Source organism: Sitodiplosis mosellana, unplaced genomic scaffold, assembly GCF_009176505.1.
Source record: "Sitodiplosis mosellana isolate CC-2019 unplaced genomic scaffold, AAFC_SMos_1.0 Smas_scaffold_1, whole genome shotgun sequence".
Classification (NCBI taxonomy): Eukaryota; Metazoa; Arthropoda; class Insecta; order Diptera; family Cecidomyiidae; genus Sitodiplosis; species Sitodiplosis mosellana.
In genome coordinates, this window is record NW_022595244.1 from 11,517,138 (window position 1) to 11,532,685 (window position 15,548).

At 34.9% G+C, this 15,548-nt stretch overlaps 3 protein-coding genes across 14 annotated transcripts in view; 1 reads left to right on the plus strand and 2 right to left on the minus strand.

The window, feature by feature from the left end:
• The window catches only part of LOC129567343 (protein Rae1), a 124,561-nt gene extending 119,263 nt beyond the window's left edge, over positions 1–5,298 (plus strand). Inside the window, exon 6 of the mRNA XM_055444148.1 lies at positions 5,288–5,298. The gene's annotated coding sequence lies outside the window, so the exon portion shown is untranslated. The remainder of the gene's footprint in view (positions 1–5,287) is intronic.
• Positions 1,955–14,675, minus strand: LOC129567281 (protein kinase C). Of its 12 annotated transcripts, none has more exons than XM_055444006.1 (13): positions 14,372–14,675; positions 13,327–13,691; positions 9,226–9,419; positions 8,224–8,278; positions 7,991–8,112; positions 7,833–7,906; positions 6,609–6,640; positions 4,851–4,921; positions 4,647–4,757; positions 3,771–4,586; positions 3,442–3,694; positions 3,205–3,344; positions 1,955–3,124 (listed from the first exon to the last, which is right to left on the minus strand). In XM_055444006.1, the coding sequence occupies exons 2-13, from the start codon at positions 13,475–13,477 to the stop codon at positions 2,963–2,965; spliced, it is 2,181 nt and encodes a 726-aa protein (XP_055299981.1). In that variant the 5' UTR covers positions 13,478–13,691; positions 14,372–14,675; the 3' UTR covers positions 1,955–2,962. The 12 variants fall into 12 exon arrangements, with proteins under 12 accessions (XP_055299981.1, XP_055299961.1, XP_055299991.1 ...); XM_055443986.1 differs by having other exon boundaries at positions 4,839–4,921; positions 14,372–14,587; XM_055444016.1 differs by having other exon boundaries at positions 13,327–13,642; positions 14,254–14,587.
• A 14-nt stretch (positions 14,676–14,689) lies between these two features.
• Positions 14,690–15,517, minus strand: LOC129567357 (iron-sulfur cluster assembly 2 homolog, mitochondrial). The gene is made up of 2 exons (XM_055444175.1): positions 15,320–15,517; positions 14,690–15,247 (listed from the first exon to the last, which is right to left on the minus strand). The coding sequence occupies exons 1-2, from the start codon at positions 15,361–15,363 to the stop codon at positions 14,812–14,814; spliced, it is 480 nt and encodes a 159-aa protein (XP_055300150.1). The 5' UTR covers positions 15,364–15,517; the 3' UTR covers positions 14,690–14,811.
• Positions 15,518–15,548: the final 31 nt, after the last annotated feature.

The window sequence follows — 15,548 nt, forward strand, 5'->3', positions numbered from 1 at the left end:
CTGTGTACTTAATTCAATTTTTGGTAGATTTAAACGATATCTCACCCAAGTTTTATTTTAGAGCAGAGCTCACATTTTGTATACGAATATAATAATCGCGACGCCATGGTGCATGGTGGCTATGTATAGGAAATATTGAAATATTAACAATTGACTCAAGTCCTTTTTCAGCTTGTGACTTTTTAGGTTTTGATTTTGGACGCTTTGTTATTTTCGGTAGTTCTTTGGGTTTTTTTTCGCACTTGGGCGATTTGTTCCAACGTCAAACAGTCACAAAACTTGAAAAGTCATGAGTGGTAAATGTGACTAAAGTCAATGGTTGCTAATCTTAAAATAGGCACCGCTATTATTATCCACGCAATGCATAGTATGCATAACAGGTAAGCAGTGGATGCACATATATATTCGTATACAAAATGGGAGCTCTGTTATATAGAATTCGAATTTTCATAAATCATTGTCAAAGCTGTAAACTGTGTTTGTTTTGTGGATAAATGATACCAGTGAAAATCTTCATATTCTCCATCTTATTAGCTACAATATATAGTTCTAAATATAGATATCCACTTTGTTTTCAGTTATGACTACTGTACTTGCGATAGATATAGTTTTTTGGATCCATTTTTTTTTAAATATAATAATATTCATCATCATCGTTAATGTTACTATATTTGCTAGCAATTACTATTACTAGAAAATTGTGTGGGTGTATTTTGTTAAACGAAAATGTTTTTTTTTTCTCCATTTCAACTTTATGAACAAAAAAGTCATTCATCACGTCTATTACAGTTATTGACTAGATTTCTTTTTTCCATTTTGTTTTTTTTCTCTCTTTTAATATTTATTCTGGTTTTGGCAGATTACCACCTCTATATTTTCAAATATCATTTGTTCATAATTTGTTTTTTTCCTTTTTTCTTGAAATATAATTTAAATATAGTTGGTTTTACCCCTTTGTTCATACTTTTATTCGTTTAGACGCCATTAAATTTCTAAGTTAAATTTCTTCATTTTTTTTTTTGTTTGGTTTGGTTGTTGTTGTTGTTTTTTTTCTCGAATTTGTAATTAATACTAAGTTTGATTCATCATTCGTTCAACTGTTTTACAACGGTGATGTGTTCACTCTCCATGTATCCATTCTCTTTCGCAATGTGAAATATATCAACGTTTGTGACAATTTGTATTATTGATGGGTCGATTATATACCCGTTTCTCCAGTTATGACAAAAAAAATGGGACATTTTGTTTTTATTTATGCCTTGGAAATGTTTATGCTGAAGCATGTCATTCGAGCATGTTTTTTTTCTATTATAAACCGTAAATGTTCTTTTTTTTCATTTTGTTGCTATTTTTGCGACAACGGAATATGATTAATACGAAAAAATGCGCATATAAATTGACAACAATAATACTGGGAAAATTGTGATCATTTTTTTTTCTCAATGTTTTTTGATGATCATTCAATGAATTTGATGATTTTCGTTCTCATATTCCGTAAAAATAAACATGGATTATGTTTATTTTTCTGCCGGGTAAAGTTATGTACAACAAAATTAATACGGCCATAGAGAGAGAGGTACGGTTATATGTTATTGAAAACATGTTTCGTCGTCAGAAAGAGGATAGATGGTTGAGTGAGTGAGTGTATTTGTATGTATGTTTTACACCGCTGGTTTCATGCATTTAATTTGTTGTATCCTATAAAAATTTGTTTCATCTTGTTTTTATTTAAATCATCTAGTCGTATTTATGTGCGTTTCTGTGTGATTTTTTTTTCTTCTATTTTGGAGATTTAATCCAAGGAAAGCAGTTTGAAAAGGATTTGTTTCTCATTTAAGAGACGAACTGCCATCCAGTTTCGTGTTGAATCAGTTGTTTCTTTTTCAACACAAAATATATAGATCATATTAAATGCTACCGTTTTCCCATCATATTTACATAGAGACAAAATACATTTTCAACAAACACATGTCTATGCATTTATTCTAACAATTATAATAGGATTCTGTATTCTGTTTTATTTATATTATGCATAGATTGTTTTATCCAATCTGGTTTGTTTGTTGTTTTGGGACGTCATTTTCTATTTAATTCCCACATTTTGGAAAGGACAGTTGACAACGGTATGTATCAATGCGATCACCATTTTAGCGGAATAAAAACAAAAACAGAAGAAACACGCACCACAAAAAATAAAATAAATTAACATTTTCTTTTAACAACAATAAATATTTAGACATGAAAAATCTCCTCTTTTTACAATACAATAATCTCAATAAATGTTCGAATGATGATGAGGAAAAGAAAACTAGAATTAAAAAAAAAAACAAAAACAGAAATTGACTACTTCCGTTAGTGTTGTAACATCTTTTCATATATGTGTATGGCATTTGGATTCGAGTGTTCTAACGATAGAATTTACAATAATAATAAATTTATCTGCAATTACATTGCATAAATAATGAAATTGTAAATGTTCAACATTGATCACAAATCAAATTCACGGCTTTCAGACTTTCTCTAAAATCAATGTGTATGACAGAAGAAAATGGCAAAAAAACAGATATAAATGATTGTTTTAATACTAAGAAAAAACGAATAAAGATTCGGAATTTCAAAAAAAAAATACTTTGATCAGCTTTTGTTTTTCTGTTCAGCCGTTACTTTACATAGTAAAATAAATTTAGTTTCCAAAAAAAAAAATCTTGCCGACTGGCTTTAAAAGAAATTCTTGCGCGTATCAGCGCCACTTGTGTGGGTGGTGTATTTTGGTTTAGCGCAATCTGTTCCACAGATGCTTGTTTAATATCAAAATGCATGCACTGCATTTGCATGCTTAATTTCTCACTTTCTTTGACTAAAATAAATATTACACTTTTTGTCCCATTAACACAACTCGGGCCTAATTTCCCTTCTCCTGAATCAACATGGATCGCACAAACTCTTTTTTATTCGAAGGAAATTAACAGATCTTTCGCTCTGGGCCAAAGTTCTTATTAACAAATGAAAATCCAGCGAATTCGTCTTGATTGATGCAACGTATCACATCGTTTGGTACCGGAGTCAATACTGGTTCCTCTTTCGTGAATTCCGTATCGAAATTCAATGCATCTTTAGGGCTTTTCTGTAATTCAAACACAAACACAAGCATTAGCTTCTTTGATCAAATTGGTTGCTCAATTGCTTTGAGCAATCGATACGTACCACTCTAGGCCGGAATGGTGGTTTGACACGACGCAATTCCAATGCTTCCCAATCGAGATCCTTGAAAAATGCATGACCTCTGATTTGTGACTCATTTCCAGAGCATCCCAATCGACGTGCCGGATTTTTTGTCATAAAGCCTGAAAACGTAAAACAGGAAGAGCATGATTATTATTGGATTGTTAATCGAAAGAAGTGATAAAAACAGTGATAGTGAAATTGAAATCGATTCAATACCTTTCAGTATTGATACTGCTTCGCGGCTCAACCAAACTGGATAAAGAACGTCATCGTGAAGAATTGATTCAAATAAATCGTCTTCGTTATCGGCTTCGAATGGTGGCTGACCAGCCATCATTTCATACATAAGCACGCCGAGTGCCCACCAATCGACCGATGGGCCATATTCTAATTCTTGAAGAATTTCTGGCGCAATATAATCGGGTGTACCGCAAAATGTCGATGTCAAAATTCCATCAATAATTCCCTCCTGTGGAAAGAAAAGAACGTATTTTCGATAAATTCAACTTTTTTCACATTTAAATTCAAATGTGTCATTTTCTTACCTTGCACATGCCAAAATCGGCCAGTTTGCAATGGCCCTCCTGATCGAGTAGGATATTATCCAATTTTAAATCACGATAAACGACTCCGTGACGATGTAGGAATTGAAGTGCAAGTGTCACTTCGGCGGCATAGAATGCGGCACGACTTTCGTCAAATTTGCGTGCACGTTGAATTTGGAACATGAGATCACCACCGTTGACATATTCCATAACAAAAAATAGGCGATCGGGTGTTTGAAAGCATGAATGTAATGCCGTTAAGAATGGATGTTTTGCAGCTAGGGCCAGAATACGTTTCTCTGTCATGGTGCAATCGACGTCATCGTCCTGGATGATGGCATCCTTTTTCAACACTTTGACGGCGTACACCTCTTCGGTGCCCTTCTTTTCGGCCAGCATTACTTTGCCGAATGAACCTTTTCCCAGTACTTTGATAAAGTTGAAATCATTAAGGCCCACTTTACCTTTATCACCGATGGGTAGGGCAGTGCTGAGACTCGACAAATTTCTGGCACTCTTACTTTTGCTGCTTGCATTCGGCGATTTGGCATCATCTTTCGATTCATCCGCTTCGCTTGATGAGCCGAAATCCGAGGATGCGGTTGACGACCCACCAGTCGCTTCGCTGGCAGCTTTATTCAAATACTTTGAACTTCTTGGTAGGCCTTGTTTATCGGGTAATATGCCGATTTCGTTCAAAATTTCCGCCATCTCCTTGGTATTGATGCCACAATTGTTGGCAACATTTTTCTGGCAACGCTTGTGCACATTTAAATTACAGACCTCACATTGTAGCCCTTGTTTGAATAAGCCATACTATTGAAGTAATTATATTATTAGTAATTATAGGAACAGCATTCATAGGGTATTTATTACCAGTAGTGAACCGCAATGATCGCAAAATGTGAAGCGCTTATAGTTATGTGGCAGAAAACGATGCGGTATATTCACGCTGAAACGCTGAGACTCGTTCTTCGATTGACAATTCTGAAAATGAAATAGCAGGATTTTAATTTGACTCCTCGAATCGAATCGAATTGAATGTTTAAAAAAATTTGGAGATATTACCGTCTTACATACCTCGTCTCGCATGCCAGGACATTTTGTTACCACCGAGCGATGGCATCTCTTGTGCACAACACACGTACAAACTTTAAATAAATACACGTGGATTAATATTGAGATTTATGTTATTTATACAACAAATTGAAGTAGAAATAATTGCTATCGAAATCAACTCGGTGGAAAGATAAATGGAAAACATTTCATGTATTTCGATTTATTACCGAATGAGGTAAACTCGAGAGCAATCATCGAATGTATCAAAATAATACAGTAAGAAGACTAATTCTTCATAAATATGAGTTAATGCGTATCATAAAAACCAAAGACAATTGCAAACAATAAGATAAAAAAATGATTTCCATGGAATTGCGATAGGTATGATTGTGAATAGGCAAGTATTATATATGTTTAGTATCCACTTCAGATTTTAATGCAAAAAAATACTCCAAGAGGAATAATTGTGGAAAAATATTTCCATTGAAAACTCCTCAATTAGAATTGGAAACGCTTTATCATATTGAATGATATGGTGATTTGCAAAAAGATATTTTTATTTAATTGGACTTTCTTACTGAAAACAACAACAACAAGTGTTGATAAATATCAATTGCGTTGTATTAATGGTTACTAAATCGATACAGAGAAAAAACCATGAAATTTAATCCTGTTTATCTTGTTTCAATTCACGTGTACGATATTGAAAAAAAAAAACGATTTCGTTTTGAAATGGTTCAACGTTCAATTATTTCTGAATGATAAATGCAGATTAACGGATAATATGTAAAGAGGATGTATTTTACTAGGGGAATATCACGCTTAGATTATTTCAAATATTTCAAAAAAATCCAATTCATCTCTAAGAATCTGTCGTATGAAATATAGTGGATATTTGTGAATACGGCGGAATATGGTGGATATTTGTGATTTTGAATGATATTTAAATGTATTTATTCGGATTTAATGCGAAAAATCTCAAATATCTCCAAAATTTACGAAAATATGATTTATTTATTCGAAATATTCGAAAATATGTCATACAATTGATGTTTATTTCAAATATCTCACAAGATTCAGGAGCGTGATATTCCCCTAGGTATTTTAGCTTAAATTTGGATTTATAAAGTGTGAATATATACACTGCCGGCCAAAAGTTCGGGGCACCCATGCGTTTTTCATACGAATTGACCAGTTTTAAACGTTTTTTCAAGATATTCCAGAGACAGCCAAACCCGTGAATTTTTGCATATTGTTTCGTCTACCTTTGATGAGAAAAACACGAAATTTTCACCAAAAAATATTCATGAATAAACGAAATACAGCCATTTGTGTTTTTACTGTATGTAAAATGACGACATTTGTATGAAGAGTAAAAACCATCAAACTTGTATGGCTGTATTTCGTTTATTCATGAATTTTTTTTGTGAAACTTTCGTGGTTTTCTCATCAAAGGTAGACAAAACAATATGCAAAAATTCACGGGTTTAGCTGTCTCTGGAATATCTTGAAAAAACATTTAAAACTGGTCAATTCGTATGAAAAATGCATGGGTGCCCCAAACTTTTGGCCGGCAGTGTATTTTGGGACATATCAACATATAAATTAGAGAAATAGAAAGATAAACAAAAAAAATTTACCGGTTAAATGAAGAATAAGCGTTAAATCAAAACGTGAAAGAAAAATAAAAGAAATAGAAAGAAAAGAATTAAAGCGTTGTGAATAAAAGAGTGCATCAAATTTTGATGGTGATTGTTTCATTCGATTTGAAGAACATACCTTGACATTGGTAGCCTTGCTTACCGATACCCCTGTGAGAGTTGACACGGAAAAAGAAAAGAAAATTGCAAACATTTTCATTAAAACCACTGGACAAAAGTTGGTCTCATCAATTATAGAAACAATGCGATTGTATCAGATTTGGATGCTTTTGCTTTTTTCCTTGAACGTTTAAAAAATTGGAAATTGATCTGTAAAATATGGCAAAACTTTATGCATAACATATCTATAGGTGAGATTGAGAGTAGTATATGTTTCACTGAACAAAGTCAGTGAATGAGAAGAGTAAGTTTCTTTCGACTTAAAAATGGTTAAAAGCGAGTATGTTCATTTTTGGCGGGTCTTTACGGTTTTATGCGGTTTTCGTGGAACTGATAAGAGATAACAACTTGGTTTCTTCGGCAAAGTTCTATGGCTAGACGGTACGTCAACATACTCTACTTTAACGCCAACAGAATCATCAGAAAAGATACTCGCCTTTTCAAAAATATAAATCGGAGAAAAAACATACTCCACTATCAATCTCACCCAAAAGATATATAGGCGATTTGGACAACTGAAAATTTGTGTTTTTTCCCAATTACCAATTGGCCAATTAAAAAAAATATCAAGGCCGTGATGCAATCCAATTGAACATCATCATTTAGATTGAACATGGAACTCCACTTGTAGAATTATTCCTTTTTGCATACTTTCGAGCCAATTAGTAGATGTAACACATTGCTAATAGCATCGCGAAAAAAGCACATCGGATTATCATCATTGATGAAAATAACAATTTTTAAGTGGACATCGAATATCAATGGTCCGAATAAACAAAATTACTTTCAACAGAGATTTATGCGCAAATTATGTCTTCTAGTGGGCTCTAGTGCATGCTAATCTTTGAATGATCCGGAACGAGCTAATTGATTCCATCCAATTTTGGGCTTGATATAAAAAATTTAATTCCTTGTGGGTATTACATTTTTAGCATCAAATTTGTTGAAAACATTCAAATGATGGGCAAATGTCGCGGGTTGTTTTTTTCTTTCAATGAAGAGCATTTTCTTTCTCGAAACGTTCAAGTGCCCAATCGAAATAAGTATATCGTTTTTAATGCGCATTCAGTCAGCAAGTGTTTTCATCGAAGCAATACAAAATACTGCAATTATTCAATTTTCGGAGCCAAAATTGCGAATAAAATACTACAACTAATATTGACATATAAGCAGTTCTTTTTACCAAATAAATTCTTTGCAGTGTGAACAGAATGTGGGTTGACGCAAAAAAGTTGCCATAAATTTGTGCCCATTGACCTGTGCATGAAAAATCAAACAAGAAAATTGAGTATGCCGGAAATCATCAATTTCCAATTAGTTTTTAAGATAATGACGATTTACCTGATGGACACGTCTTCGCATAGCACCACGTCGCCGATTGAATGCGGCACGTTCCTTGAACTCTGCCCCGGTTGGGGCTTTGGTGCTTGCAACAGCGCCTGCACCTTGTGTATTGCTTTGTTCTGTACAAAAAGAGAAAAAACGAATTTAGATGGTTCTTTTTCTTCTAAATTGATATCGATCGAAGCAAAAAGATGCTTTTGAACAAATTGAAAATCGAATTTAAAACATACCGTGCCATTTTAGTTCGACTATTACGTGGATCTTCCCTTGTGGCTCTAAGTCAACCTGAAATGATGAAAGCAATATTAAAGCGAATAATTGATGATTTCTATCAATTTTTGTTCTCATTTATTTAATTAAACGCAGAGACAAAATCGTCATTTCTCAAACTCTATTATAATGTTGAGTAATAATTTACGGCGATCTAAATGTGTCCGTTAGCAATGCAGCTCATTCAATTAGGACCATAATGCAAATTGCATGGGCTACAAATGAAAGTGTTGGAATGATTGTTATTGTGCGGTAAATGATTTCTCTCTCTCTCTCTATTTCTCCCTTTCCGTCTCTATTCATTTTCACAGATAGGTTCAAACAATGTGATATTCATGGTAATGTGGATCACGCGATGATAATAATAACGCTATTGTACTCTGCGAAACGGAAATTTGAATTATATTCGTTCAAATTGATTCAACAACTGTACCTACTTGAAGATTAGCCTATTGTATCAACATTGGCGGTGTGTGTGTGTGTATGTGCGAATCGCGTAATTCGAGATAAACTAAAATGAATTGCGAGATATTCCTGATTATACAATCTATTCTTGCTTCTAAATATATGCGATGAATCTTATTTCGATTTTTCGTGGATATACCGTACAGAAGCATACACAAAAAACACTCTCTCTACAACTCCATCGTAATAATTTTATCATTCGGCAAACGCGCTATCTTTGTTTATTTTAGCTGCACTTTGGCAACACAAAACCAAATAGATAAGCATATCGTATTCTCATTTGTGACACACAGCACACCTCGACGATTTTTTTTTATAAATGAGTGAGAAAAATCTCCACAATACACCGATCATTTCGGTAATATACTATGTATCACACTATGACCCAATTCAAGCGATTCCTATTACAAATGCAACAATTCTCCTGGACTTACAATACCTGCCGTTAGGTGCAATGAAAATGAATTCGTTAGATGTGAAAAAAATGTAGCACTTACCCAAAAATCCTGCTGTTCTTTATCACGGTGTGCTAAATCTTCAAATGGTATTGTGCAATTGGCAACAAAATCGTCCGGTGGTATGGCGGCATCATGGAACACTGTTAAACCGATATTTTTTGCATTGTTTACTTCATGGATGAATATCTCATTCCAGCACGGATCGAATGTTTTTCCTTTGGTCGTGGAACGGTCTATGAACGTACAAAAAACACAACAAATTGTTACATTCAAAATTGAGTTTCGAAAATTTAAATGTAAATTTTTCTTTCATGAATATTGATTGAATTTATCTATTTGTAATTACTTAAAACAGCACTTCATGTCGAATGCGAACAGCAGCGAATATAATTTTTATAATAATTTCCATGGGATATTTTGAATGCGGCAGCATACGGCCTTTAAATAGTCATTGTTTGAATTAATTAATGATTTAGTGTTATTTTACAGCAATTTTAATTAACAGCAACAGTTAATTTACACTGTTCCGTTAAATTTTAAATGAAATCGAAGCCGATAACAATCAGTACGAAATTAAAATTAGACTTGATTTTCGCAATAATTTACTATAAAATATTTGTTACATTTTTTTGTTGCTTTTAACATTGTCATTTGACGCTGTTCGCTTCATGTCTGCATGTCGTTCGTGCACATAAATTGAGATTGATTGACTTTACAATCAACGTTTTGAATGCTTAAACTGCGGTCGATTTTATCATTTAAAGCGAATACAAAAAACAGGAAACAAAATTAATGCTGAGACTCCAGATTCAATTTAAAAACACTTTCATCGCTTTGTGTTTTCTCCTCTTTGCTACTCCAAGTGTTTTATTTTCCCTCTCCTAATTTACATTTCACCGACGAAAGAGTGAGAGAGAGACAGAGAGAGAAGCGAAGGAAATGTAAATGGGGTTTTAAAATTAGTTCGGCAACAACTTCAATATAGAAATCATAAATAAACGAACATGTACGTAGCGGTCGGAATGACCTAATTCTAATTGTGCCGAGCGAAAGAGTCGGAAAAATTATTATAAACTTACGACCACATTCACCGTACAATGATTGCATAGCCGTGGCAAATGCATACACAACACCATTTTCATCAAACGTATATATGTGCTTTATTTACGTGTCGAACATGGTAGATGGATTTCCACGATTCCAACTAAATGGCTCGTCTGTAGTTGGTAAAATGAGGATAGAGAGACACAGAGAGAATACATTGACCATCTCAATATAGACCATGTGCGATGTTTTATTGTGGCGTTCCGCAATATTCAACTTGTTATTTTAAAACAAATTTTTAATGAAATAACAAAATTTCAAAGTGATTTCTCATCGCATGGAAGATGGTTTATAGACTTGGCAACGGGGCACGCATTTGTGCCCTGAGTAGAGTGACTCCCATTTATCGTCTATTCAATCATTTATTGCGTCGTGAATAAGAGCCGACTCATAAACAGTGAATACAGAATTTCCGACAAAAACTTAATTTACTTTGCGGTCTACTATCTGCCTATCATGATATGCCAGTTGGTAAGCCCGCATAAGAAATTTTCAACATCACACGCAAAGTGCTTTCATTTTTTTGCGAGTGTGTTCACTGAAGGATCTCTTTTTTTCGTTCAATCTGCTAACATTATGATGAACATGGCAGAAAAATGTTTTCTTTTCATTGAAATTGACATTCAATTCACATAGTCAGAGCATCTGCACCCGAGACACATGATTCTCTGTTCTGTCATTTACAATCACGTTTCTCCCGATCCATTCTTCGCTTCCATGGATCTTTGTTTAATGTGTTTTTCGTTCGCCAAGATTAGAATGCTTTAAAAAAGAAAAGCGGCACTACAGTGCAAAAAGACCAACATCCATGGACTGAATTCAATTGTAAATAATAGCGCGCATTTTGAAATTTATAATGAACGCTTTAAAATTGCATAAATTCATGAAAATAACAACGAGTGGCAGGAATAGCAAACAAGAAAGAATTTAGATTTGTTTCGCGCAGGACAAGTACTTGCCACTCACACACATGTAATTGATAGATGGACATGTAAACGGTAGGTATATATATATACACTACACACTACACACCGACACATGCACTGTGTGAAAATATCTCTTGTTCACTCGATTGCTGTTAGTAAAATAGCTTAATTGGCCCACATGCCATCTCAACACACATCAATTGAATTGAATCATCAAATGAAAGAGCTGCTGATTTCTTATTTGATCTAAAATGCATGTTTATAATGTAATCGAATAGCGCAAGCATAATATGTGCTGTGTTATACTTCAAGCTTGCTTCAGTGTATACGTATGGCAGAGACAGGATTTCTTTTTTTGCTTTTGTTTTTCCCAACATATTTCTTTTTCACAACGAAAAATGTGAAATTTGCATTGCATTGAGGAATAGTGCAAATGCATGTACAATAAATTAATGTCTACATATGTTTCAAGTCGGGTTTACATTTCACTGGTCTCTCAAATTGCTGAATTTTTCCTCGACATGATTTCTCTTTCTCGTTTTTCTTTTGTGTTAGTGCTTGCTATTTATTCGGCTCAAATTCCTATACACAGTGTGTCATTAACATACTCTTATATTCACAGTGCGAAAATTATCTTCTGCCTCACACAATTTTCGTCAAGAGGTCAGTTTGTACACGTACAAGCGACGACAATGTAGTTGTGTGTGCGTTTGATTGCGCATCGCATGTGTGTGAGTGCGAAAATCCACTCCATATTGTATAATTGCGTGGTACGTTCGACAATATGTATGCGAAGTCAATACGGACCTGAGAGAATTCGCAGAACAACAACAATAAAATTGGGTCCGTCGCTGTTTGATTGAATTGAAAATAACTAACAACCAATATTTGCACAGGGATAACGCATTCGCTACACGCAACCAATACGCGTAAGGAACAGAGAGAAAGAAAAAACGTCCCAAATCGAAACACATACACATGCCAATACATCCGCATTTTCCTCGGCAGTTCTCGCTCAACCGTTTTCTCTGCCTGTGTGTATGTGTGTGCGCAAATCGCTTGAATGTCGTTGTAAGGCATTAGCTTCGACATGAAAAGCGAACATTTTCACTCAAACTATGCTTTTGTATACTTTCATATGCATACGAACGGAGAGCAGGAGAGCAAGAGAGCGAGCGAGCGAGCGAACGAGCCTCGTAATCCACACTGCCAAAGCATTTTTCCGATTTCGAACCGTACGCGATTTTGAACGCCTACGAACCAGAAACTCCGTCAAGAAAATGACTGACTGATGAAAGAGAGAGAGAGGAAGAGAGAGAGAGAGAGAGAAAAGTGGAAAATGTAAACGGAATGAAGGCAATTGAGAGAGAGAGAAAAAAAGGGAATATGAACGACTAAATAAATGTCCACACATACATAATCATAGAAATGGTTCATGTGTGGGTTCGTACACGGTTTGTGCCTGATGGGTCTGTGTGTGCGTTCTGATTTGCGTTCGATGTGTTGGAATTTTGCTACTGGTACTGCTCTCTCTCAACATATTTAACTGGATATGTGGTTGTGTATATCGATGAAAATGGGTGAAGATGGAAAAACTTTTCTCTACAATTTTCCATACATGGAAAAAACTGAGTGACTCGCTTTGTGAAGCTTCAAGCTTTTGTCGTTTTGATGTGCAAGAAAAATGAGAAATGTATGCCATTTTGGATTCGTATGTTTGGTTTGGCTCTTGCATGAATTTTTTTTTTCTTTTCCTTTGTTTATCGATTCGTTTGCAATGAAACTTTTGATTTCCTGGGCCAAATCAATTGCTGGCAAATCCATTACAACGGAATAGATGCAGACTATATGCTACACTATTTCATTGACCAGAATTGTGAGCAAAAAAGAGAAACGAACTAAAATAGATTGTTCCCTTTATAGATAGATAGTATGGGGTGTGTGTATCGAACACCGTACGATGAGAGCAGCTTCCCATTTTTTTCTACTCTTTTGGATAATCTTTTTCTTTTCCGTTTCGCGAAACAAGATTCCTGGAGTGCTGTTCGTTGAGTTTTCTTCAAGGCATGAGGTATTATTGAGCTTAAAAAATCCACTCTGAACAACTTACCAAGGTGATTTTCATCTACATCAATGGAGACATAAGGATCGATTGGCTGCTCATCTGCCTTGCCAAATGTCATATTGTGTCTTCTTTGAAAATCGGTGGGTCGCAGACCACAGGCTTCGCATATTTTTATCCGCACTGTTCCCGTAAACATTTTCACGAATACAAATTTCTTGCTAATTTTCGAATGTATAATAATCTCTTGACTGTGAGATCTCACTTCTATCCACTATATATATATATATATATTCTGATATCTTCTCTTTTCTCTGTCGTCAATCAATTTTCTTCTTTCACTTCACTTGCGCTTTTTCCGTCGCTGAAAATGAGTCCGCAATAGTTTCACACAAATTTTATTATAACTGACACTAAGGAAAAAAAAATGTGGGTGATGTCGATGATGGAACAATATTTGGAGACCAAAGCACCAGCAGCCGCAGCAGTAGCAAAGCACACGAACCGATGTTATTACTTTTGCGTTTCCTCTCTTATTCTTTTTCGCTTTTTGGTATTAGATTTTTTTTCTTATATGATTCTTAATTAATTTTTCGAAGACAAAATCAATGCACTAGATTATCACTTGAACACCGTGTGTTGAGAGAAATAAAAAAAATGCAAATACGCGAAGAGTGTGTGAAAAAAAGAAATGAAAAAAACACACACTCGATTTCCACTGATTCTTGATGCTGAAAATCAAATACGAAACAAATCAAAAGAGCACCATAAACGGTTCGAATTTTTTTTTCACTTATTTACACTCGTACTATTTTTTTTTCTTCTCTTTTTCTTCACACAGTGTCCGCGAAAAAATGTGTTCGATTTATTTGATGAATGAAATGGATAAATGGTCGTCGATATTAATGCAGTTGTGGTCAAATTTTATCCCTATGAAACTATTCCTTTTTCAGCAGAAATAAACAATTTTAATACATTCGACATCGTTTGCCTGCTTCAGCGCACTTTTTCTCGATTCACCTTACAACCACGTACTGCTTAGTATATCGTTCTGATATCAATAACGAAGTTATTCTTTTTCACCCATACTCACCAGCACATTGACATTAGACTCGCGCATACAAAGCACATACACACACTCTCTTTCTCTCTCGCGAGCGCCTTATGTACACCTTCAACACGGCACACACAACACACAAACGTATGCGTCGTGCTCATCTGGCGAACATATCTACTCATCTCGTTCGCGTCTCAGTTTGATTAGATGAGAGAGGATGGTTTTTTTTGTTCTTTCCATTCGAATGGGAGTGATTGGAGTACACTACACATGCATGTTGACAAGGGGGGGATTCATTGTAAATCTACGTTTCATAGAGAGATTCTTTCGGTTCAAAATGAAACACAGAATGAATTTTAATTTCTAATTTGATTCGCTTGTTATTTCAATCACTGAATACAATGTCTTACTGTCTAAAAACAACATTTGTCGACTAGATCAATAGCAAACGCATTTTTTTTTACATATTTTTTCTTTCAAAATTTTATTGAAAACGATGCACCACAGCTGCATCCTTGTTCAGCTTTTGGATTGTTCAGGATGCGAAACCCCGATTTGATCAGTTCGGTGTGATAGTCTACGGTCGCACCGTCACAATAGTCCAATGAAAGCGTATCAATTACCACTTGACTGTTACCATCGCCAAACACTACATCATCTTCCTTCACTTTATCGTCCAAATCGAACTTGTATTGGAAACCAGAGCATCCACCGCCATCGACAGTAACACGCAGATATTTTTTACTTTCGCGTTCCGAAATTTCTTTGAGTTTTTTTATGCACATTTCACTTAAAATTAGCTTCGGTTTGTCATTTTTTGGTTGATTACTCGTCGACGATTCGACGGCAGATTGTGATGCAAAGGTACGGTAAAATTGGCTGTCTGTTCGTCCACAACGGGTATTTCGTAATCTATAGAGAAAATATTGCGTATATAACAATTGCAACTGTAACACAATCAAAATGACATCACATTTTGCCTACCTTGGCGCAGCAGCGACTACAAACTGCTGAAAAGCTCGCTTCATTTCAAATCGATTTGGTTTTCTTTTCTTTTTTCTTCGACTTCTTACAACTAACTAAAAATATTCCTCAGGAAAACTCGTTTCAGATCATAATAACAAAGACTCAGCAACACACCGACTTTTGACAGATTCGGTCTTGTGTTCAGCTTATTTTCGAAGACGATTGAAAACGTCTACGGCAATTCAAT